At 28.2% G+C, this 25,977-nt stretch overlaps 1 protein-coding gene across 2 annotated transcripts in view; it reads left to right on the top strand.

Moving 5' to 3' along the window:
- The window catches only part of Ndae1 (Na[+]-driven anion exchanger 1), a 137,785-nt gene that overhangs the window by 82,443 nt on the left and 29,365 nt on the right, over nt 1–25,977 (top strand). For both annotated transcript variants that reach the window (XM_064058646.1, XM_064058647.1), the window contains exons 4-7: nt 11,354–11,712; nt 11,765–11,873; nt 21,093–21,155; nt 21,339–21,401. In XM_064058646.1, coding sequence (XP_063914716.1) covers nt 11,354–11,712; nt 11,765–11,873; nt 21,093–21,155; nt 21,339–21,401 — 594 coding nt within the window. The remainder of the gene's footprint in view (nt 1–11,353; nt 11,713–11,764; nt 11,874–21,092; nt 21,156–21,338; nt 21,402–25,977) is intronic.

Here is a 25,977-nt window from a genome sequence, read left to right as displayed (position 1 = left end):
AACGAGTTCGCGGGAGCGCTGTGTACGCAAGGATGGCCACATTTTCATGTTACGACCACTTTATACATTTTTTGCTCATTTTTACGCAAATTGGTTAAATAATCTACACAAAAGTTAACGTCTGGCTCGCTCCGCGAGCTGTACTTGTTCGTGTATCATCGTGGTTGCCTTGACATTACTATCACCTGTCATAGTCATGGCGTAGGACACTTAAAAATTATACTAGTGCTCAATGATTGTAAAAATCATAGAACTGAGGGTACATAAACTGAAATAAAGGTGCTAGTGTAACAGATTGAAAACTGAAAATTTCACATTCTGAAGATATGAAGTATTCGAAACATTTTGGAGATTCCGAATATTCTAAAAATTATAAAGATTCCAAAGATTCCAGAAATTGCAAATATTTTGAGTTTCTACGAATCCCAGAGGTTGTCAAGATTCTGAAAATTCTGAAGAAATCAAAGTTTCTATCAATTTTGAAGTTTCTGAAGAAAAATTCCGGATATTCCGAGACTCTAGAGTTTTCAGACATTTCGAGACTCTAGAAGTTCCAGTAATTCTGAAGATTCCAAAAATTCTGAAGACTGGAGATTCTAAAGAATCTGAAAATTCTAAAGATTCCAAAGATTCTAACAATTCTGAACATTCGAAAGAGTTCGAAGATTCTGAAGATTCCGAGTACTTCCACGGCTGAAGATTCCAAAAAGGCTGAAGACTTTGAGTATTACGAAGATTGGGAATCTTCTTTTTATAATCTTATAAAAATTCAAAAGTTCTAGAGATTTCGAAAATTTTTAAAAATTCTGATATTCCAAAATTCTTGAGATTCCAAAAGTTTCAAAGATTCCAGATATTCCGGAAGATTCTAGAAATTTTAAAGAATGGAAAGATTGTGAAGATTCTCAAAATTTCGAAGATTCTGAACATTCTGAAGAGACCAAAGAAATTCTAAAGACTCCAAAGATTCTGAAGACTAGAAATTCTAAAGTAATTCCGCGTAATTCGAAAGCTGAAGGCTGAAGATTTTGACTATGACGAAGAATCTGAAGATTATAAAAATTTCAAAGCTTCTAGATTTCAGACATTTAAAAAATTCCTGATATTCCGAGACTCTAGAGACTCAAAAACTTTCAAATATTCCAGATATTCCGGAATTCTGTGATGATTCTTTTAAGTCTTCTTCGATGCTCCGATTCTGAAGAACATAAAGATTTCAAAAAATTCAAAAATTCCAAAATTTCTAGAAATTATAGGAATTCTAAAGATTCTAAAGATTCTGAAGATTCTAAAGATCCTAGAAATTCTGAAGATTCTGGACATTCTAAGGATTATAAAGATTCCAATTCCAATTCAAAATGTTTCAGTCCCAGAGACACAGTGATCCCAAAATTCTTTAAAGTCATAGTTTAAGTATTAACAAACTTTTTCTTGATAATTTAGCTTCTCAGGAACACCAGTAAATAATGAAACTCAAGAATTTGAAGAAAATTGAAAAATCGAAACATCGAAAAATTGGAAAATCGAAAAATCGAGAAATCCAAAAATCGAAACCTAGAAAAAAATTGAGAAACTGATAAATTGAGAAATTGAACAATCAAAACATCCAAACATCTGAATTCGATAAATCGAGAAATAAAAAAAATTGAAAAATTTTAAAACAGACGAATTAAAACATCGAAAAGTTGAAAAAAATGAGAAATCGAAGCATAAAACTGTCGACAATTTGAAAAATCTAAAATTTAACGAAAAATTGAAAAGCTGCAAACTGAAAAATTTAAAAACTGGAAAATCGACGAATAGGAATCGATTGGCCTGAAAATTTGAAGAATTGGAAAATCGAAAAAAACAACAAAAATTAAGGAAATGAAAGCCAAAAAATTGTGATATAAAATCGAGAAAATGAAAAATAAAAAATCAGAAAAACGCAAAATAAAAATCGGGGGGTTGAAAAATTGAGGGGACGAAAAATTGAAAAAGGAAAGAATTAAAAATCGAGAATGTGAAAAATGGAAAAATGAGAAATTGTAATATTGAACAATTGGAAAATTTGGAAGTCGATAAACTGTAAAATTGAAAAATCAAAAATAAAAAAATTAAAAAGTGTATAATAAAAACTTGAAAAATGTAAAAAGTGAAAATCAAACTTGAAAATTTGAAGAAAAATTGAAAAAACCTGAAAATTTGAAAAATTGAATAAACGAAAAATTGTAAAATCGAAAGAAACAACAAAAAAATAAAGGAAATGAAAAAACGAAAAATTGTGCTATAAAATCGAAAAAGTGAAAATTAAAAAATCGGGAAAATGAAAAATAAAAATCGGAATCAAAAAAATTGGAAAAGGGAAAAATTAAAAATTGATAAACTGAAAAATCGAAACTGCGAATTTGAGAAACGGGAAAATTAAAAAAAATATATTAATTGAAAAATCGGAAAACTGAAAATTTAGCAACGTCAAAATTTGAATAATTGGTAAATAGAAATATTGAAGATCTGGAGAATCAAAAAATCCTGAAATCGTAAAATCTAAAATTTAAAACATTGAACAATTGAAATATCGCAAAATTGAAAAATGGAGAAATCCAAACATCAAAGAATCAAAAAAGAAAAAATCGAAAACCTAAAACTTAAAAATCGAAAAACTGAAAAATCGACAAATCGAAACTCCAGACTTTAAAAAAATTGAAAAATCGTATAACTGAAAAATCGAAATATCGAACAATTGGAAAATCGAAAAACCGAGAAATCCAAAAATGTGAACATCGAGAAATAGAAAAAAATTGATAACTTGAGAAATTGAACAGTCAAAACATCCAAACATCTGAATTCGATAAATCGAGAAATAAAAAAATTGGTCTAAAGAGTTTAGACAGTACTTCCCTCGCTGTCGGAAACGTTACGACTGCATGCCTATTATGTTTTTTTTTTCGCAGTGGATTTCAAAGAATTCGGTTTTGTAGTTCCTGATTAAATCAATAAAATATATTTACGCATTCATTAATTTTTTTGAGTCACCCTGTATATGCAAATCCAAAAAATATGAATGGAGTGATAAATTACAAGTACAGACTCATCATATTTTTACAGTTTAGATAGGATTTATTCGGCAAACTTTCGAGCTGACGTCATCAATTTTTTGGAGGGGATAAGCAAATATATTTTGACTAAACATTTATTATGCTCTTTAGAACCTTAAAACATCTGCAAGATTTCAAAGCATTCGGTTTTGTAGTTTCTGAGTAAATCAGTAAAATAACTTTACGCATTCATTAATTTTTTTGAGTCACCCTGTATATGCAAATCCAAAAAATATGAATGGAGTGATAGATCACAAGTACAGACTCATCATATTTTGTACATTTTAGATATGATTTATTCCACAAACTTTTGAGCTGACGTCATCAAGTTTTTGGAGGGGATAAGCAAATATTTTTTGACTAAAGATTTATGATGCTCTTTATAGCCTTAAAACATCTGCAACATTTCAAAGCATTCTGGTTAGCAGATTAAAAATTAAATTTCAAAATGTTGTTTTATAATTTTGATTTTTTTTCCAAAAATCTGGACGTTTCGGGTGAAAAGTCGATTCGGAGTTGTAAACTACATGTGTAGGACTATGTTATTTTATACAATTGAAAACCCATTTACTATGTACAATTTTGAAGTGACGTCATCGCATTAGTGGTGGGGATGATTAGACAAATTTTGGTTAGCGTTTTACCATCTACATGATATTCTTAATATAAGTACAAAATTTCACAACAATCGGTCGAGTACTTTCGGAGATTATCTGTCTAATAAAAATCCGGGACAACAGACGGACAGACGGACGGACAGACGGACATACGGACGGACAGACGGACAGACGGACAGACGGACGGACAGACGGACAGACGGACAGACGGACGGACAGACGGACAGACGGACAGACGGACAGACAGACGGAAATGGGAGACCTATTTCTTTGTCTTCTAGGGGTCATGAAAGATCGAGAAAACGTAAAAGTAGAGAGTCGGCCGACGGACTCGATTACAATACTTCCTTTGCTTACGCTCGGGAAGTAAAAAATGAAAAATTTTAAAAAAGACAAAGTAAAACATCGAAAAGTTGAAAAAAAAATGAGAAATTAAAGCATAAAACTGTCGAAAATTTGAAAAATCTGAAATTCCAAAAAGTAAAAAAGGGTTGGAAACCCAAAAACTGCAAAGTGAAAAATTTAAAAATTGGAAAATCGAAGGAAACAACAAAAAATAAAGGAAATGAAAAAACGAAAAATTGTGATATAAGATCGAAAAAGTGAAAATTAAAAAATCGGGAAAATGAAAAATAAAAGTCGGAAACAAAAAAATTGGAAAAGGAAAAAATTAAAAATTGATGAACTGAAAAATCGAAAAATGAAAAACTAATATTGAAAAATTGCCAAATTGAAAAACTGACGCAAACCGAAAAATTGAAAATTTTGGAAGTCGAGAAATTGTAAGATTGAAAAATCAAAAATAAAAAACGAAAAATTACAAAATGAAAACTTGAAAAGTCTTAAGAATCGAAAAAGTGAAAAATAAAAAAAGAAATATGTATTATGAAATAGAAATATTGAAAATTAAAGCAGTTGGAAAATCGGAAGACTGGAAATCCAAAAACTGCAAAGTGAAAAATTTAAAAATTGAAAAATGGACGAACTGAAAATTCAAAGCCTGAAAATTTGAAAAATTGAACAAATGAAAAATTGTAAAATCGAAAAAAAACACAGAAAAGAAAGAAAACGAAAAAACCGACAATTGTGGTATAAATCGACAAAATAAAAATTAAACATTCGCCATATTGAAAAATAAAAATCGGGAATATGAAAAATTGTGGAAACGAAAAATTGAGAAACCGAAAATTCGAAAAATTTAAGAAACTAAAAATTGAAAAATCGGAAGGAACAACAAAAAATAAAGGAACTGAAAAAAATGAAAATTTGTGACAAAATCGAGAAAATGAAAATTAAAAAAATCGGGAAAATGAAAAATAAAAGTCGAGATTTTGAAAAATTGAAGAAACGAAAAATTGAAAATGACAAAAATTAAAAACTGAGAATGTGAAAAATCGAAAAATGAGAAACTGTAATATCGAAAAATTGAAAAATCAAAAATAAAAAAACGAAAAAGTATATAATGAAAACTTGAAAAATGTCAACAGTGAAAATCAAACATGAAAATTTGAAGAAACGAAAATTTGAAAAATTGGAAGATTAAAAATTGAAAAACTTAAAATTCGAAGAACTGAAAAATAAAAAAAAAGAAATGTGTATTGTAAAATCAATATATTGAAAATTAAAGAAATTGAAAAATTGGAAGGCTGGAAATCCAAAAACTGAAAATTTGAAAAATTGAATAAATGAAAAATTGTAAAATCGAAAAAACAAGAAAAAATAAAGGAAATAAAAAACGAAAAATTGTGATATACAATCAAAAAAGTGAACATAAAAAAATCGGGAAAATGAAAAATAAAAATTGGAAACAAAAAATTGGAAAAGGGAAAAATTATAAATTGATAAACTGGAAAATCGACAAATGAAAAACTGTAATATTGAAAAATTGCCAAATTGAAAAACTGATGCAAACTGAAAAAGTGAAGGAACGAAAAACTGAAAATTTTGGAAGTCGAGAAATTGTAAAATTGAAAAATCAAAAGTAAAAAACGAAAAATTACAAAATGAAAAGTTGAAAAATCTTAAGAATCGAGAAAGTGAAAAATAAAAAAAAGGAGTATGTGTTATGAAATCTAAATAAAATCGGGAACATGAAAAATTGTGGAAACGAAAATTTGAGAAACTGAAAATTCGAAAAATTGAAGAAACGAAAAATTGAAAAATCGAAAGAAACAACAAGAAATGAGGGAATTGAAAAAAATGAAAATTTGTGACAAAATCGAGAAAATGAAAATTAAAAAAATCGGGAAAATGAAAAATGAAAACCGAGAACTTGAAAAATTGAGGAACTGAAAATCCGAAAAATCGAAACCTGGAGTCGAAAATGGGAAAATCAAAAAATAGATTAATTGAGAATTCGGAAAACTGAAAATTCAGAAACATCAAAACATAAAAATTTAAAAAATTGGAAAATTGAAAAATCGGATAATTCAAAAATCGAAAAGCCGAAAAGTAAAAATGTGAAAACCGATAAATCGAAAAATCGAAACATCGAAAAATTCAAAAACTGAGACAATCAAAACATCGAAACATCCGAATCTCGATAAACTGAGTTTTCAAAAAAATGAAAAATCGAAAAATAAAAAATTCGGAAAAAAAGAAAAATTAAAATATACAAGAACCGAAAACTCGAAAAAATCAGAAATCGAAATATATATAAAACAGTCGAAAATTGAAAAATCGAAAGTTTAAGAAACGAAAAAATGAAAATTCAAAAAATTAAAAAATGAAAAGTCGAAAAATAGAAATATTGAAAAATCCCAAAACTGAAACAAATATGCAAAATTGAGAAATTAAAAAATTAGCCAACCGAAAAATCCAAAAATCGAAGAATTGAAGAACTGGAAAATCGAAACTGCAAATTCGAGAAACGGGAAAATAAAAAAAATATATTAATTGAAAAATCGGAAAACTAAAAATTTAGCAACCTCAAAACTTAAAAAATAGGAAAATAGAAATACTGAAAAACTAGAGAATCAAAAAATCCAGAAATCAAAAAATCTAAAATTTAAAACATTGAACAATTGAAATATCGCAAAATTGAAAAATGGAGAAATTCAAACATCAAAGAATCAAAAAAGAAAAATTCGAAAACCTAAAACTTAAAAATCGACAAATCGAAAGTCCAGAATTTAAAAAAATTGAAAAATCGTATAACTGAAAAATCGAAGCATCGAAAAACTGAGAAATCCAAAAATCTAAACATCGAGAAATACAGCCAAAAAAGAGAAATTAAAACATCGAAAAGGTGAAAAAAATGAGAAGTCGAAGCATAAAACTGTCGAAAATTTGAAAAATCCAAAGTTTAACGAAAAATTGAAAATCCAAAAAGTAAAAAAGGCGTGGAAACCCAAAAACTGCAAACTGAAAAATTAAAAAACTGGAAAAATGACGAATTGGAATCGATTGGTCTGAAACTTTGAAAAATTGAACAAACGAAAAATTGTAAAATCGAAAAAATAAAGGAAATGAAAAAACAAAAAATTGTGATATAACATCGAAAAAGTGAAAATTAAAAAATCGGGAAAATGAAAAATTAAAATCTTAAACAAAAAAATTGGAAAAGAGAAAAATTAAAAATTGATAAACTGAAAAATCGAAAAATGAAAAACTTGAATGCAAATATTGAAAAATTGCCTAATTGAAAAACTGATGCAAACCGAAAAATTGAAAATTTTGGAAGTCGAGAAATTGTAAGATTAAAAAATCAAAAATAAAAAACGAAAAATTACAAAATGAAAACTTGAAAAATCTCAAGAATCGAAAAAGTGAAAAATAAAAAAGAATATGTATTATGAAATAGAAATATTGAAAATTAAAGAAATTGGAAAATCGGAAGACTGGAAATCCAAAAACTGCAAGAAAAATTTAAAAATTGAAAAATGGACGAACTGAAAATTCAAAGCCTGAAAATTTGAAAAATTGAACAAACGAAAAATTGTAAAATCGAAAAAAAAACAGAAAATAAAGGAAGTGAAAAAAACGGACAATTGTGATATAAATCGAGAAAATAAAAATTAAAAATTCGCCACATTGAAAAATAAAAATCGGGAACATGAAAAACTTTGGAAACGAAAAATTGAGAAACTGAAAATTCAAAAAATTGAATAAACGAAAAATAGAAAAATCGAAGAAACAACAAGAAATAAAGGAATAAAAAAAATGAAAATTTGTGACAAAACCAAGAAAATGAAAATTTAAGAAATCGGGAAAAAGAAAAATAAAAATCGAGAACTTGAAAAATTGAGGAAACGAAAAATTGAAAAATGACAAAAATTAAAAACTGAGAATGTGAAAAATCGAAAAATGAGAAACTGTAATATCGAAAAATTGCAAAATTAAAAAATTGCAACTCGAAAAATTGAAAAATATAGAAGTCAAGAAACTGTAAAATTGAAGAATCAAAAATAAAAAACGAAAAAGTATATAATGAAAACTTGAAAAATGTCAAAAGTGAAAATGAAACATGGAAATTTGATGAAACGAAAATTTGAAAAATCGAAAGATTAAAAATTGAAAAACTAGAAATTCGAAAAAACTGAAAAATTGAATAAACGAAAAATTGTAAAATCGAAAGAATCAACAAAAAATAAAGGAAACGAAAAAACGAAAAATTGTGACATAAAATCGAAAAAGTGAAAATTAAAAAATCCAGAAAATGAAAAATAAAAATCGGAAACAAAAAAATTGGAAAAGGGAAAAATTAAAAATTGAGAAACTGAAAAATCGAAAAATGAAAAACTGTAATGTTGAAAAATTGCCAAATTAAATAACTTCTGCAAACCGAAAAGCTGAAGGAACGAAAACTTGAAAATTTTGGAAGTCGAGAAATTGTAAAATTGAAAAATCAAAAATAAAAAACGAAAAATTACAAAATGAAAACTTGAAATATCTTAAGAATCGAAAAAGTGAAAAACAAAAATAAAGAAATATGTATTATGAAATAGAAACATTGAAAATTAAAGAAATTGGAAAATGGGAAGACTGGAAATCCAAAAACTGCAAAGTGAAAAATTTAAAAATTGAAAAATGAACGAACTGAATATTCAAAACCTGAAAATTTGAAAAATTGTAAAATCGAAAAAAAAAACTCAGAAAATAAAGAAAATGAAAAAACGGACAATTGTGATATAAATCGAGAAAATAAAAATTAAACATTGGCCATATGGAAAAATAAAAATTGGGAACATGAAAAATTGTGGAAACGAAAAATTGAGAAACTGAAAATTCGAAAAATTGAAGAAACGAAAAATTGAAAAATTGAAAGAAACAACAAGAAATAAAGGAATTGAAAAAATGAAAATTTGTGACATAAAACCGAGAAAATGAAAATTAAAAAAATCGGGAAAATGAAAAATAAAAATCAAGAACTTGAAAAATTGAGGAAACGAAAAATTGAAAATGGCAAAAATTAAAAACTGAGAATGTGAAAAATCGAAAACCAGAAACTGTAATATCGAAAAATTGCAAAATTAAAAAATGGCAACGCGAAAAATTGAAAAATAAAAAAACGAAAAGGTATATAATGAAAACTTGAAAAATGTCCAAAGTGAAAACCAAATATAAAAATTTTAAGAAACGAAAATTTGAAAAATCGAAAGATTAAAAATTGAAAAACTTAAAATTCGAAAAAGTGAAAAATAAAAAAAAAGAAATATGTATTGTAAAATCAAAATATTGAAAATTAAAGAAATTGAAAGTCGACAAATTGTAAAACTGAAAAATCAAAAATAAAAAAAAAGTGAATAATAAAAACTTGAAAAATGTAAAAAGTGAAAATCAAACTTGAGAATTTGAAGAAAAATTGAAAAAAACCTTAAAATTTGAAAAATTGAATAAACGAAAAATTGTAAAATCGAAAAAACAACAAAAAATAAAGGAAATGAAAAAACGAAAAATTGTGATATAAAATCGAAAAAGTGAAAATTAAAAAATCGGGGAAACCAAAAATAAAAATCGGAAACAAAAAATTGGAAAAGGGAAAAATTAAACATTGTGAAACTGAAAAATCGAAAAATGAAAAACTGTAATATTGAAAAATTGCCAAATTGAAAAACTGATGCAAACCGAAAAATTGAAGGAACGAAAAACTGAAGATTTTGGAAGTCGAGAAATTGTAAAATTGAAAAATCAGAAATAAAAAACGAAAAATTGCAAAATGAAAACTTGTAAAATCTTAAGAATCGAAAAAGTGAAAAATGAAAAAAAGAAATATGCATTATGAAATATAAATATTGAAAATTAAAGAAATTGGAAAATCGGAAGACTGGAAATCCAAAAACTGCAAAGTGAAAAATTTTAAAATGGACGAACTGAAAATTCAAAGCGTGAAAATTTGAAAAATTGATCAAATGAAAAATTGTAAAAACAGAAAAAAACACAGAAAATAAAGAAAATGAAAAAACGAACAATTGTGATATAAATCGAGGAAATAAAAATTAAACATTCGCAATATTGTAAAATCAAAATCGGGTACATGAAAAATCGAAAGAAACAACAAGAAATAAAGAAAATGAAAAAACTGAAAATCGAGAAAATGAAAATTAAAAAAATCGGGAAAATGAAAAATAAAAATCGAGAACTTGAAAAATTGAGGAAACGAAAAATTGAAAATGGCAAAAATTAAAAACCGAGAATGTGAAAAATCGAAAAATGAGAAACTGTAATATCGAAAAATTTCAAAATTAAAAAATTGCAACTCGATAACTATTTTAAAAACACAAATTGGACATCTTAGCTGAATAACTCTGTATTTTCGATCGTGAACAGTATATTCGATATCGCATTTTTACATCTACTGTTATCAAGCCTACTTCAGGTGTTTCCCAAGGATCTGACTTTGGATCACTTATATTCTTATATTTTATTAATGATTTCGTTGAGAAGATCTCTTGTAAAAACTTACAGCTTTTTTTTTTTTTAAATGAACTCAACACAAATGCTAACCTAGGACTGAACAATATTAAGACTAGTCACAGGAACGAAAAAGGGGTGGGTGGGCGGGGCTACTGCTTGCTTATGAACCTAGAAAGATAACAGTATTGTATTACCAAAATTTTTTGGGAAAATAGCACCTTGTATAAGAAAATCTAAACAATATGAATGCAATAATAAATCACAAGTAAAACGCATATTTTGGACATTTCGGATAGATTTAAGAATTTAACTTTAACAACTTTAAATTTCACAAGTTTCTACAAGATTAATAAGGGGCAATCTCAGTTTTATCTTAACAAATACTAGGCCCGCCCACCCGCCCCCACTTTTCCCAAAGGATATGTCATTTGCCAAAATCAGACTTATCTTACTAAATACCAGGCCCGCCCACCCGCCCTCTACGTTTTCAGAAGATGTCATTTGCCAAAATCAGTCTTATCGTACCAAGCACTAGCCCCGCCCACGCGCCTCCTATTTTCTCAGAGAATATGTCATTTGCTAAGATAAGACATAGTAGCAAGTACTAGCCCCGCCTCCCGCCCTTTTTTTTTCTCAGAGGGTAGTACTTGCTAGTACTTGCTCAGATAAGACTGATTTTGGCAGACACCATATCCTTTGAGAAACTATAGGGCGGGTGGGCGGGGCTAGTACTTGCAACGGTAAATCTTACTTTGGCAGATGTCATAAATGGGCAATTTCTAACGTTGACATTGTTATTTCCAGGTACCCCTCCCTCCCAGCGCGTCCAGTTCATCCTCGGCGAAGACGTCGACGATGAGAAACACGAATCCCACCCACTTTTCTCCGAGATGGAGGAGCTCGTCACCGAGGGCGGCGACATGGAATGGAAAGAAACCGCCCGCTGGATCAAGTTCGAGGAGAACGTGGAAGAAGGGGGTAACCGCTGGTCCAAGCCCCACGTGGCCACCCTATCGCTGCACTCGCTCTTCGAATTGCGCAGCCTCATCCTCAACGGCACCGTCCTTCTCGACCTGGAAGCCTCCTCCATGGAGCAGATCGCCGACCTGGTGCTCGACAACATGATCAACAGCGGCGCGCTGGCCTACGACAAGCGCGACAAGGTGACAGCTCCATCTGTTCGGTAAACGGAGTGTGACGCTCGTTTGGTTGCAGGTGAAGGAGGCGCTGCTGAAGCGCCACCGCCACCAGCACCAGCGCAAGGACCACGTGCTGCCGCTGATCCGGTCGTTCGCGGAGATGAGGAACCACTCCACGTCGAAAAGTAAGTTCGCTGGTGTTGAAGGGTATTGAACTGAAAGACTTTTGATGTTTAGGGTTGTAAGGTGACAATTAAAATTTCAGGAGGATGTGTTAGGTTTGTTTGTACTCAGGGAGGAGCCGGGGGGAACGTGAAGAAAGTGAGAAAGAAAGAGGAGGGGTTTGTTGCAGGTTAGGTAATTATGAGGTGTGGCTTTGCTTGGGACGGTGGCGGAGGTGCGACATCATCATTCATTGCATACTAACAGGGGCCAGAAGGGGCGAACGCCAGGGGATGAAACGATTGTGGTGGTTTTGGCAACCTTAACACTGTTAATGTCTGCTTACTAGTGTTCGTTGCGTAACAAGTACTAAACTTACAGACACACTGTATAGCTATATCTATTTTGAGACCTTAGAAACTAAGTTATATAATTTTGACGAAATTTAAACATAAAAGTATGGTAGCCCATATTTTCTAAGGTATAGTTTTGGAAATTTCATTCTACCCTATAAAATTTTATTGGCAGTACAATAGCAAGAGATATTTACAACTTAAAGTTGTCGCGTGCCGGTAATTCCCAGATGATAGAAAGCAGAATAATCCAGATCCGGATAGAGCCCATCATTACTCACGAACAAAAATGAGTATTATTTTATGAGAACAATTAATTACCCCGAAAAATTCGGGTCAACTAGTGTAAGCAAATTTTTTTTATAATTTGTACTACTTGGGTGGTATTTTTAATTGTTTTAAAAAAATTGCCAATCTTGGGAAAATTAACCAAACTCTACTGATATGGGAAAAATTTATTGCAAAAAAATTCCTGATGTTTATTTTTTCGGTAAAATTAGAAATACATTTTTTTTCATGTTTCCAATGTTTTTTACAAAATCGAAAAATTGAAAGATGGACAAATTAAAAATCTAGAAACTAAAAAATCTAAAAAATTTTAAGGTACGAAAATTTGTAAAATCTAAAAATTAAAAATCTGCAAAATAGAAAAATAGAAAAATTGTGAAATTCCAAATTGGATAAATTAAGAAACAAAAAACTGAAGGAACCAAAAAAATAGAACTGAAAAACCGAAGAAAAGAAAAGTTAAAAAATCAAAAAATTGAAGACAAAAAATTAAAAAAACAAAAAATTGAAGAGACGGAAAATTTGTAAAATCTAAAAATTGTAAACGAAAAATTGTAAAATTGCAAAATCCTAAAATTAAAAAATTATAATACCAAAAAATTTAAGGCATGAAAAATTAATTGAGATACTCAAAAAGTGAAAACTCAAATATTAAAAGTTTTAAAAATTAAAACTGGAAAATGTGAAAAATAAAAGGAGGAAGAAATGAAAAATTCAAAATCGAGAATCTGGAAGATAGAAAAATTGAAAAAGCACAAAATTGATGAAACGAAAATTTTGAAATATTGAAAAGTTGAAAAATAGAAAAATCGAATAATTGAAAAATCAAAAATTGTAAAATAGAAAAATTATAAGATGAACAAATTGAATAATTAAAAATTCAAAACATTAAACACAAAAAAAATTTAAAAATTATATCTGAAAAATTGCAGAAAGCAAAAATTGTAAACTCTAAAAATTATAATAACGAAAAATCGCTAATCGAAAAACTGATTAATTAAAAAATTCAAAAGTAGAAAAATTTTAAACTAAAACTCCAAAAATTGCAAAATCAAAAGAATGAGGAAACGAAAAATTAAAAAATCTAAAAATTGTAAAATCGAGAATTTATAATATCGAAAATGTGAAGAAACCTAAAACTGAATGACTGAAATATTCAAATGTTGAAACACAAAAAATCGGAAGCTCGAAAAATTGTAAAACGAAAATTGCTGTTTAAAAAATTGAAGAAAAATCGGTTAACTAAACAATTTAAAAGATGAAAAATCAAACACTTCGAAACTGGCAATCGAAAAATTGTAAAATTAAAAAATTGCCAAACGAACAAATCAAGAAACAAAAAATTGAGGAAACAAAAAACTGAAAAAGCAAAAAGTTGAAAAGACGAAAAATTTGAAAAATCTAAAAACTGAGAAATCAAAAATTGTAAGATTCAAATTCTGAAACACAAAAAAATAAAAATTTAAAACGGAAAAATTGAATAAAGAAAAAATTATAAAATTGCTAACCGAAAAGTTGACTAATTGACAAATTCGAAACTTGAAAATTTGAAGAAACGAAAAATTGAACGACTGAATTAAAACGTTGGAATAAAAAAAATTGAAAATTTTAAAATTGAAAACTCCAAAAATTGCAGAACGAAAAGTTGTAAAATTGAAAAAATGAAAAAATGAAAACTTGTGAAACAAAAAAATTAAAATAACCAAAAATTGCTGAGTGAAAAATTGAAGAAACGAAAAATCTATTAATTGAAAAATTGAAAAGATGAAAACTCAGGTAATTATAAAATCAAAAAATTGAAGAAACAAAAAATTAATAAATCGAAAATCTGGAAACTCGAAAAATTGAAAAATAGAGAAATTGACAAGAAAGAAGAAAAAAAAAGCGGAAAACAGAATCATTGAACAAATCAAGCGAAAAATTGAAAAAACGATAAATTGCAGAATTAAGAGACGAAAAAATGTAAAATCGGAAAACTGGAAAGTTGAAAAAGTGAAAAATCGAAAAAATTGAAAAATCGAGAAATTTGAAGGAACGAAAAATTGGATAATTGAAAAATTCAAAATTTGGAACACAAAAAATTGAAAAATTTAAAACAGAAAACCCTAAAAATTGCAAATAGATATATAGAAGAAACCAAAAACTGGGAAAATCTGGAATATCCAAAAATTGAAACACTGTAAAAGTGAAGATTAGAAGAATTGTAAAGTTCAAAAATTGAAAAATCGAAAATTTGAAATAGAAAAATTGGGAAATCAAAAAATAAAATCAAAAAATTGAAAAAACGAAAAATTGAAAAATTGAAAAAACGAAAAATTGAAAAATTGAAAAAATGATAAATTAAAAATGGAGAAACTCAAAAATTGCATAATTGAAAAATGAAAATTAAGGAAACCAAAAATTGAAAAATTTTATATATAAAACTCGAAACATTTTGAAAATTGAAAAATTACCATTCGAAAATTGAAGAAACGAAACGTTGTAAAGTTGAAAAATTATAATACCGAAATATTGGTGACTAAAAAATTGGAGAAATGAAAAATCGATTAACTGAAAAGTTTAAAGATGAATTTTAAAATAAAAAATTTAAGAAACCAAAAATAAAAAAATGAAAATCTGGAAAGTTGCAATTCGAAAAAATGAAGGACCAAAAATTTGAAGAACAAACATTGAAGAAACGAAAAATTGCAAAACCGCAAAATCGAAAAGTCAAGAAATTGAAGAAACAAAAAATTGAAGAATGAAAAGGGGAAAAATTGAAAAATCGGAAAATTCTACGATCGAAAATTTGAAAAAACGGAAAACCGAATAATTGAAAAATTCAAAAATTGACACAAAAAATTGAAAAATTTAAAACTGAAAACTCGAAAAATTCCAAATCAAAAAGTTAGCAAACCGAAAAATTGAAGAAATAAAAAATTGTAAAAGCAAAAAATTATAATAACGAAAAACTGAAGAAACGAAAACTTGATCGAAAAATATAAGCGTTGCCAATCAACAAGTTGTAAAATCAAAAAATTGGAAATCGAAAAAGTGAAGAAACAAAAAATTAGAAAATCGAAAATCTGGAAGATCTAAAATTTTTAAAATTGAAACATTCTAACATTGAAAAATTGAAAAGTCGAGCAATCGAGAAATTAAAAAATTGCAATTCGAAAAAATGAAGAACCAAAAAATTGAAGAAACAAAAATTTGAACAACAGAAACAATGAATAAACGAATAATTATAAAACCGAAAACTTGAAATGTTAAAAAAGTCAAGAGAGAAAAAACTGTAGAATGAATGGACGAAAAACAGTAGAATCGAAAAGTTGGAAAAGCGAAAAATCGAAAAATTTAAAAGTCGGAAAATTCTAATATCGAAAATTTGAAGGAACGAAAAATTATATTATTGAAAATTTAAAAAATTTAAACAAAAAATAGAAACATTAAAAACTGAAAACTGGAAAAATTGAAAAATCGAAAAATTAAAGATGGTGAAAGTCAAAAATCGAAACAATCTAAAATCCAAAAAATAAGTGCAAAATAAATTACCAATCGCAAATTGAAGAAAAGAAATTTTGAAAAATTCTAAAATCGACAAATTGAAGAAACGAAACATTGTAAAGTTGAAAAATTATAATGACGAAAAATTGCTGATTGAAAAATTGAAGAAACGAGAAATGGATTAATTATCATTCACTGAAAAACTGAAAATTGAAAACTCCAAAAATTGCATATCAAAAATTGTAAATTCAAAAAAATTTTAAAAACCAAAAATTAAAATATCGGAAAAAAAACAGAAATTTGAAGAATGGAAACATTGAAGAAACGAAGAATTATAAAACCGAAATATTGAAAAGTCAAAAAATTGAAGAATGAAGAAGTGAAAATCTGTAAAATCGTAAAATTGAAAGTGGAAAAAGCGAAAAATTGAAAAATCGGGAAATTCAAAAATCGAAAATTTGAAGCAACGAAAAATTATACAACTGAAATACAAAAAACTGAAAAATGTAAAACTGAAAACTCGCAAAATCGCAAATAAAGAAACTGAAGAAACGAAAAATTGAAAAATCCAAAAACATAAAATCGTAACTTTGAAAGATTGAAAAATTGAAACATTATAAAATCGAAGATTTGAAATATTGTGAAATTGAAAAATTATACGTAATATCGAATATTTGAATAAGTGAAATATTGATTAATTGAAAAAATCAAAAATTGCAAATCAAAAAATTGAAGAAATCAAACGATAGAAAAGCGAAAAATTATCATAACAAAAATTGAAGAAACGAAAAATTGGAAAATCGAAAATCTGGAAGATTGAAAAATTTTAAAATTAAACATTGTAATGTTGAAAAATTGAAAAGTCGAGCAATCGAAATATTAAGATTTGCAATTCGAAAAAATGAAGAACCAAAAAAATAAGAACCAAAAGAATTAGGGACCAAAAAATTGAAGAAACAAAAATTTGAACAACAGAAACAATGAAGAAACAAATAATTATAAAACAGAAAATTTGAAATGTTAAAAAAGGCAAGAACGAAAAAACTGCAGAATGAATGGATGACAAACAGTAGAATCGAAAATTTGGAAGGCGAAAAATCGAAAAATTTAAAAGTCTGAAAATTCTAACATCGAAAATTTGAAGGAACGAAAAATCGTATTATTGAAAATTTAAAAAATTGAAACAAAAAATAGCAAAATTTAAAACTGAATACTGGAAAAATTGAAAAATCGAAAAGTCAAAAATCGAAACAGTCTAAAATCCAAAAAATAAACGCAAAACGAAAAATAAAAAACTAAAAAGTTGAAAAATTTAAACAAAACTCGAAAAATTACCAATCGCAAATCGAAGAAAAGAAATTTTGAAAAATTGTAAAATCGAGAAATTGCAGAAACCAAACATTGTAAAGTTGAAAAATTATAATGACGAAAAATGGCTGATTGAAAAATTAAAGAAACGAAAAATGGATTCATTGATAAATTTAAAACATGAAAAATCATTCACTGAAAAACTGAAAATTGAAAACTCAAAAAATTGTAAAATCAAAAAAATTGAAGAAACCAAAAATTAAGAAATCGGATAAATGGAAACTCGAAAAATTGTAAAATTAAAAAATTGAAAAAGTCCAGAAATTGATCAAAAAGTCATAAAGTCGAAAAAGTGAAAAATTTTAAAATTTCAATTCGAGAAAATAAAAAAACAGAAATTTGAAGAATGGCAACATTGAAGAAACGGAGAATTATAAAACCGAAATATTGAAAAGTCAAAAAATTGAAGAATGAAGAACGAAAAACTGTAAAAATCGTAAAATTGAAAGTGGAAAAAGCGAAAAATTGAAAAATCGGGAAATTTAAAGATCGAAAATTTGAAGCAACGAAAAATTAAACAGTTGAAACACAAAAAATTGAAATATTTAAAACAGAAAACTGGAAAAATTGCATATCAAAAAATTGACGAATTGAAAAATCGAAAAATTAAAAATGTACAAAGTCAAAAATTTAAAATTCAAAAATTAAATGAAAATTGATGAAAAGAAGTTTTGAAAAATTGTAAAATCAAAAAATTAAAAATGGAGAAAGTCAAAAATCGAAAAAATCTAAAATCCAAAGATTAAACCAAATATCGCCTAATGTAAAATGAAAAATAAGAAAAACAAAAATTGAAAAAATATCAATCGCAAATTAAAGAAAAGAAGTTTTGAAAAATTGTACAATCGAAAAATTGAAGAAACCAAAAATTAAAAAATCGAATAAATGCAAACTCCGAAAAGTTATGAAATTGAAAAATTGAAAAATTTCAATTCGAAAAAATTGAAGAAACAAAGAATTGTGAAGCCGAAAAACTGAAAAGTCAAAAAATTGAAGAATGAAAAAGCGAAAAACTGTAAAAATCGTAAAATTGAAAGTGGAAAAAGCGAAAAATTGAAAAATCGGGAAATTCAAACATCGAAAATTCGAAGCAACGAAAACTTAAACAATTGAAACACAAAAAACTGAAAAATTTAAAACTGAAATCTCGAAAAATCGCAAATCGAAAAACTGAAGAAACGAAAAATTGAAAAATCCAAAAACATAATATCGTAACTTTGACACATTGAAAAATCGAAGATTTGAAAAATTGTGAAAATGAAAAATTATAGTATCGAATATTTGAATAAGTGAAATATTGAATAATTGAAAAAATCAAAAATTGAAACACAAAAAATTGAAATATTTAAAAAAGAAAACTAGAAAATTTGCAAATCAAAAAATTGAAGAAATCAAACAATGTAAAAGCGAAAAATTATCACAACAAAAATTGAAGAAACGAAAAATTGGAAAATCGAAAATCTGGAAGATTTTTAAAATTGACACATTGTAATATTGAAAAATTGAAAAGTCGAGCAATCGAAAAATTAAAAAATTGTAATTCGAAAAAATGAAGAACCAAAAAAATAAGAACCAAAAATTTGAACAGAAACAATGAAGAAACGAATAATTATAAAACCGAAAAATTGAAATGTTAAAAAAGGCAAGAAAGGAAAAACTGCAGAATGAATGGATGAAAAACAGTAGAATCGAAAAGTTGGAAAAGCAAAAAATCGAAAAATTTCTAAAAATTCTAAAATCGAAAATTTGAAGGAACGAAAAATCGTATTATTGAAAATTTAAAAAATTTAAACAAAAACTAGAAAAATTTAAAACTGAAAACTGGATAAATTGAAAAATCGAAAAATTAAAGATGGTCAAAGTCAAAAATCGAAACAGTCTAAAATCCAAAAAATAAACGCAAAACGAAATAAAAAACTAAAAAATTGAAAAATTTAAATAAAACTCGAAAAATTACCAATCGCAAATCGAAGAAAAGAGATTTTGAAAAATTGTAAAATCGACATACTGAAGAAACGAAACATTGTAAAGTTGAAAAATTATAATGACGAAAAACTGGTGATTGAAAAATTGAAGGAATGAAAACTGGATTAATTGATAAAAGTTAAAACATGAAAAATCATTCACTGAAAAACTGAAAATTGAAAACTCCAAAAATTGCATATCAAAAAATGTAAAATCAAAAATATTGAAGAAACCAAAAATTAAAAAATCGGATAAATGCAAACTCGAAAAAATGAAGAAACAAAAATTTGAAGAACGAAAACATTGAAGAAACGAAGAATTGTAAAACCGAAACACTGAAAAGTCAAAAAATTGAAAAATGAAGAAGCGAAAAAGTGTAAAAATGGTAAAATTGAAAGTGGAAAAAGCGAAAAATTGAAAAATCGGAAATTCAAAGATCGAACATTTGAAGCAACGAAAAATTCAACAATTGAAACACAAAAAACTGAAAAATTTAAAACTGAAAACTCAAAAAATCGCAAATCGAAAAATTAAAGAAACGAAAAATTGAAAAATCTAAAAACACAAAATCGTAACTTTGAAAGATTGAAAAATTGAAACATTGTAAAATCGAATATTTGAAAATTTGTGAAGTTGACAAATTATAATATTGAATATTTGAAGAAGTAAAATATTGAATAATTGAAAAAATCAAAAATTGAAACACAAAAAATTGAAATATTTAAAACAGAAAACTGGAAAAGTTACAAATCAAAAAATCGAAGAAATCAAACAATGTAAAAACGAAAAATTATAATAACAAAAATTGAAGAAACGAAAAATTAAAAAATCGAAAAATTAAAAAAGAAGAAACTCAAAAATCGAAGAAATATAAAATCCAAAAATTAAACGAAATATTGCATAACTGAAAAATGAAATTAAAAAATTTAAAAATTGAAAAAATTTAAACATAATTCGAAAATTTAGCAAGTCTAAAACTTATCAATCGAAAACTGAAGAAAAGTGTTGAAAAATCGTAAAATCAAAAAACTGACGAAACAAAAAATCGAAAAATCAAAAAATTGCAAAACGAAAAAACCAAAAATTGACTATAATCCACTAATTTAAAATTAAACCCGAAAACCGGAAAATCGAAAATTGAAAAATTAAGAAATATAAATTGAAAAATTTTCAATTCGAAAAATTTAAAAATCTAATAATTAAAAATTGGGAAACTGAAAAATTGTAAAGTAAAAAATTTACAAAAAAGAAAAAAATATCAAGCAGGCACATTTGTGTATTTCTGCCATATAACCATAGAAAATGTGGGCTACTCTAAATGGTAACTTTGGCGGTTTTTAAGCTCTTAATTCTATAATAATGCTGTTATTCACAGATTATTATCTACAACATATGTGATTGTCTGTTTTATTTTACATAGCTTCTGGAATATAGAAAATGATTTGTTTTCATTTCCGTCTGTCTGTCCGTTGCCTGTTGGCCATTTTATTAGACAGACAATTTCAGATAGTCTTGAAATGATCGTGTGAAATCGTAAATACACTCTAAGAATATCGTGTAAATGGTACGCTGACTACAATTTATCTAGTCATCCCTACCGAAAACGTGAATACGTCATCTCAGAACTTTGCTAAGCAACTTTTTTTGTAAAAATCGTCAATAAATCTGGCAACTCAAGTTTATTAACGTTTATTACGATAATTAAAAATTCAGAAATTGAACTTGAATTGCCAGTCCCCAACCGCCAACTAACTGTCCCAACTGTATTTGTGGTCTCCGCAGCCGAATATACGACACACGTTCAGGGCTTCACAACGTGGTTTACCTTGCATCATCCTGCCAAAGGTTAGATACAGGATGTCCTCGATGTGTGTGCTCTTTTCAGACATATTATCTGCACTCTCAACATCCTCTCTTAGCACTTTATATAGCCTATATCACTAGCCAGTCTTAAAACTCTTAACATTTTTTTCCATACCGTGCGCGAATCCGACAAGCAGCTACAAATTTGTTCCTTTGTGCTTTCAGTTGAAGAGCACACGTTCAGCGAACACACAAGTAGCGAAAGGTTTCTGACAGTACCCGGACATGGTAAACGAATTTCTGTGTTCTTTATTTTATTTTCACCATATTTATTATCTCTATTTGTGTTCTTTGTGTCGTGGCATGTGTGCATGCAGTTGGTGTTTGTTGTGCGTGTAGAGGGTGCAATAAAGAAAGTACGTGGTGGAAAGGGCGTTGGTTGCATTGAACCGATCTGATTAGGATGTCTGGACTACCATAAATATCACAAATTGTTTTAAAATTAATACCGGTAAAGTCATAAAATAGTAATTTCAGTGAAAAATTGTAATACTGTAACCTGAAAACCCTGATTAATTAAAAATCGAGAAAGTGAAAAAATTTAATTTCAAAATCCAAAAATTTTAAAATGAAAACCGAATAACTAAAAAATTAAGAAGTTGTAAAAAAGAAACATGGAAAAATTGAAAAATTGTAACATCGAAAAGACGAAACACTGGAAAACCGAAAAATTGAAAATTTGAAAAAATCGGAAAATGTAAAAACGAAACACGGAAAAATCGAAAAATTACCAATTAAAAAAAAACAAAAATTTAAAAATCTCGAATTGAGAAAACAAAAAATCGAAGAAACGAAACAACTTGGAATTATATACTTGGAAGTACTTTACTTTTAATTTTTCATTTTCTCAATTTTCCGTTTTTTAATTTTTCCACGAAAGGACAAACTTATTAAAAGTGAAATTTTAAAAAAACAAAAAGTCGGAAAATTGTAAAACTGAAAAATTGAAAAATCAAAAACTTAAAAACTGAAAAATCGAAAAAGAAACATTTAAAAACCGAACAATTTAAAAATTTGGAAATCGAAGAACTCTAAAAATAAAGAAACTCAAAATCGATTAATTAAGACGTCAACAACTGGAAAAGGAAAAACTCTAACCTTAAAAATGAAAAAACTGAAATTTAAAAAACCGAAAAATCGAACAATTGCAAAATTGAAAATCAAAAATAGAAAAAACGAAACTTGAAACACTGAGAAATTTAAAAATCGTAATCTTAAAACTTGAGAAACTGAAAACTTCGATAATTGAAAATACAACTGAAAATTTGAAAAAAAAGAAACTGTAAAATCGAAAATCTGATTAATTAAAAATCGAGAAATAGAAAAATCGACAAATTGTAAAATTCAAAAGTTGAACAATGTCAAAATAAACATCGAAAAACTGTAAAATTAAAAAATCGAAAACTGACAAAAATGAAAGATTGAACAATAAAAAAAAATTGAAATACCGAAATGTTGAAAAAATAGCGAAAGTAAAAAATCGGATAACGAAAAAATCAACAATCAGTAAATAAGAAAAAATTGAAAAATCAAAAAATAAAAATATCTTAAAATGGAAAAATCGAAAAAACGAGAAACTGTCAAATCTAAAAATTATAACATTGGAACCTGAAAAAGTGATAAGCTAAAAATTGAAAAAATGAACAATTGTAAAAAGATGGAACATCGAAAAATTAAAAAGCCACTAGGAAAATCGCAAAATTAAAATACCTGCAAATTAAAAAATCGAAACACAAAATTTTACTGAAAAATCAAACACCTTGGAATTACATACGTGGAAGTACTTTATTTTTAATTTTTCATTTTCTCAATTTTCGTTTTTGAATTTTTCAACAAAAGGACGAACTTATTAAAAGTGAAATTTTAAAAAATCAAAAACTCGGAAAATTGTAAAACTGAAAAATTGAAAAATCAAAAAATTAAAAACTGAAAAATCGAAAAAGAAACATTGAAAAACCGAACAATTTAAAAATTTGGAAATCGAAGAACTGCAAAAATAAAGAAACTCAAAATCGATTAATTAAGACGTCAACAATTGGACAAGGAAAAACTCTAACCTTAAAAATGAAAAAACTGAAATTTAAAAAACCGAAAAATCGAACAATTGCAAAATTGAAAATCAAAAATAGAAAAAACGAAACTTGAAACACCGAGAAATTTAAAAATCGTAATCTTAAAACTTGAGAAACTTAAAACTTGGATAACTGAAAAAACAACTAAAAATTTGAAAAAAAAAAAAAAACTGTAAAATCGAAAAACTGAATAATTAAAAATCGAGAAATAGAAAAATCGACAAATTGTAAAATTCAAAAGTTGAAGAGAGTTTTCCGACGAGACATTGAAGCGCGCTGACGTGTTCCCGAGTCTCCGTTAATTTCCTTCAACTTTTGACGATTGCTAGTGTTTGAAGTGTTAATCATTTTCTTGTGCTAGTGAAAGTGAACACTACATCAATTGTGATAACTTTTTGTTATCTCGTGCTTATCGCACAAGAAGACAAGGAGGCGCCGTTATCAGCGCTTCTTTAACCAGCACAAAATGCAATCTATCGTTACGTTATCTCCTTGACGACTACTTTTTACGCAAATTTGTATTTGTAACTTCTGACTACAGGGGTTACAATGTCGCAATCACAAAGTCAAACTTCCACTAATGTTCAAAACAGTTTCCCCAAGAAAGAACAAGCCATCATTATGAACGTCGTTGCAGACTTAAAACTAAGAGATTACTTGCTAGCATTAGGTCCCATTGTGGACCCCAAAAATATTATTTTTGCGTCACGAATATCTAACGGGAGAATTTGTGTCTATCTGGCAACTGTGGAGTTAGTAGACAAAATCGTTTCAGAACACGCAACTATCACTGTTAATAACGTGAATCTAGATATCCGTCGGTTAATTACTCCCGCCAAAAGAATCATAATCTCCAACGTGTGCCCATCAATTCCACACGAAGTAATTGAAAATGTTATTCAAACCATGGGTTTTAAAATCGTGTCCCCAATAAATTTCCTTAGGACGGGTGTTCCCGACGCAGAATTTCGACATGTTTTAAGCTTCCGACGTCAAGTGTATATCCTACCCGATCCAGCCCTAGAATTAACATCCTCGGTAGTCGTAAAATATGATGAAACCGATTATAGAATTTTTTTGAATTTTGATGACCTTACTTGTTTTCTATGTAAACAATCTGGTCATATAGCAAGTCAGTGCAAGAACATACCAAACCCTATTTCAGAAGAAGACCAACCAAGCCAGAATTCTTCCTTGGAGGGAATTTTAGACCCTAAGGTACAGTCCAAAAAACGACCAGCTGACTCTGAAACTTCTGACCCCTCAACGTCCATAACAGCGCAGATGCATACAGACGAATTACAAGCAACAAAATTTAAAAGACCTGAAGAGCGAGCAAAAAGAAAGAAAGCGTCCCAAGAAAAAAGATCAGACTCCTTACAACGCTATGACTCAACGGATAGTATACTTCCTAGTACTGTTTCCGAAAGACTGGAATGTGTAAAATCCCTGTTCGACAATGATAATAACCACTATGTGCTCAATTTCATTCAATTCTGCGACTTTATGACCAATGTCTCTGGAAATTCTGACCCACTATCAGTTTCAAAGGATTATACGAATGACATTAGGGGCCTTCTTAATATGCTATATGACCTATACCCCACCCTTGATAATCGAAGTATGAAAAATCGTTTTACTCGGATCCAGAAAAGGCTTAAAAATCAACTGGGCCTTTCTGCAGAGTCTTTTAAAACGGACGACGATTCTGATTCGTCGTCCCAACAAAGTTTATTTTAAAATTCATCCTGCAATGGAACCTCAATGGGCTATATGCCCGACTACCGTATCTGCAAATTTTAACTACTCAAACTCGACCTTCTATTATTTGCCTCCAGGAAACTAATCTAAAAGATAATAAGCGCTACGACATGAACAATTATGCCACTTATCATAAAAACAGAACAACGTCCATTATAGCTAGCGGAGGAGTCGCCACATACGTTGAAACCAGCTTCCCGTCCTACGAAATCCAGCTGACTACAGAAATAGAAGCAGTGGCGGTGGTGGTACACATGAAACAAAAATTTACAATATGCAATGTCTACATTCCTCCTTCGAAGTTACTTACTAGTCAAGAACTCTGCGATCTCTATCAACAACTCCCTCAACCGTGTCTCATAGTTGGGGATTTTAATGCCCACAATACCTTGTGGGGGTCCAGCAGTACTACTCGAAGTGGAACTGAAGTTGAAAAATTCATTGACTTATGTAACTTATGTCTCCTTAATAACGGACAGCCTACAAGAGTGAACTTGGCATCTGGCAGTATGTCAGCCATCGACTTAAGTTTATGTGACCCTCAGTTACTTGCCTTTTTCACATGGGCACCTTTTCCCGACCTGCATGACAGTGATCATTTCCCTATTCGTATAGATAACGACTTAGAGCAGCAAAGGTCACACACCTCTTCTGCCAGATCGATGTGGAATCTACCACAAGCAGATTGGAGTAAGTACATGGATGACACAACTAATGCACTGGATTCGTTTCAGCCAAGTAGTGATATTAACACTACTATCCACCAGTTCAATTCGATTTTGCTTGATGCGGCCGCTAAATATATAGGGAAGATTACATCCAGTGGGCCCCATAAACAGGTAGCTTGGTGGAACCCTGAATGTAAAGAGGCGATAAAAAAAAGTAAGAGAGCATACAATCAATGGAAAAGCCGCCCAACAGTTGAAAATTTAGTCGAGTTTAAGAAATATAGAGCTAAGGCGAGATATTGT

Source organism: Zophobas morio, unplaced genomic scaffold, assembly GCF_036711695.1.
Source record: "Zophobas morio isolate AGI-343-1 ecotype UQ-CSIRO unplaced genomic scaffold, CSIRO_AGI_Zmor_V1 ptg000018l, whole genome shotgun sequence".
Taxonomy (NCBI): domain Eukaryota; kingdom Metazoa; phylum Arthropoda; class Insecta; order Coleoptera; family Tenebrionidae; genus Zophobas; species Zophobas morio.
This window is presented reverse-complemented; position numbering and strand designations above follow the sequence as displayed.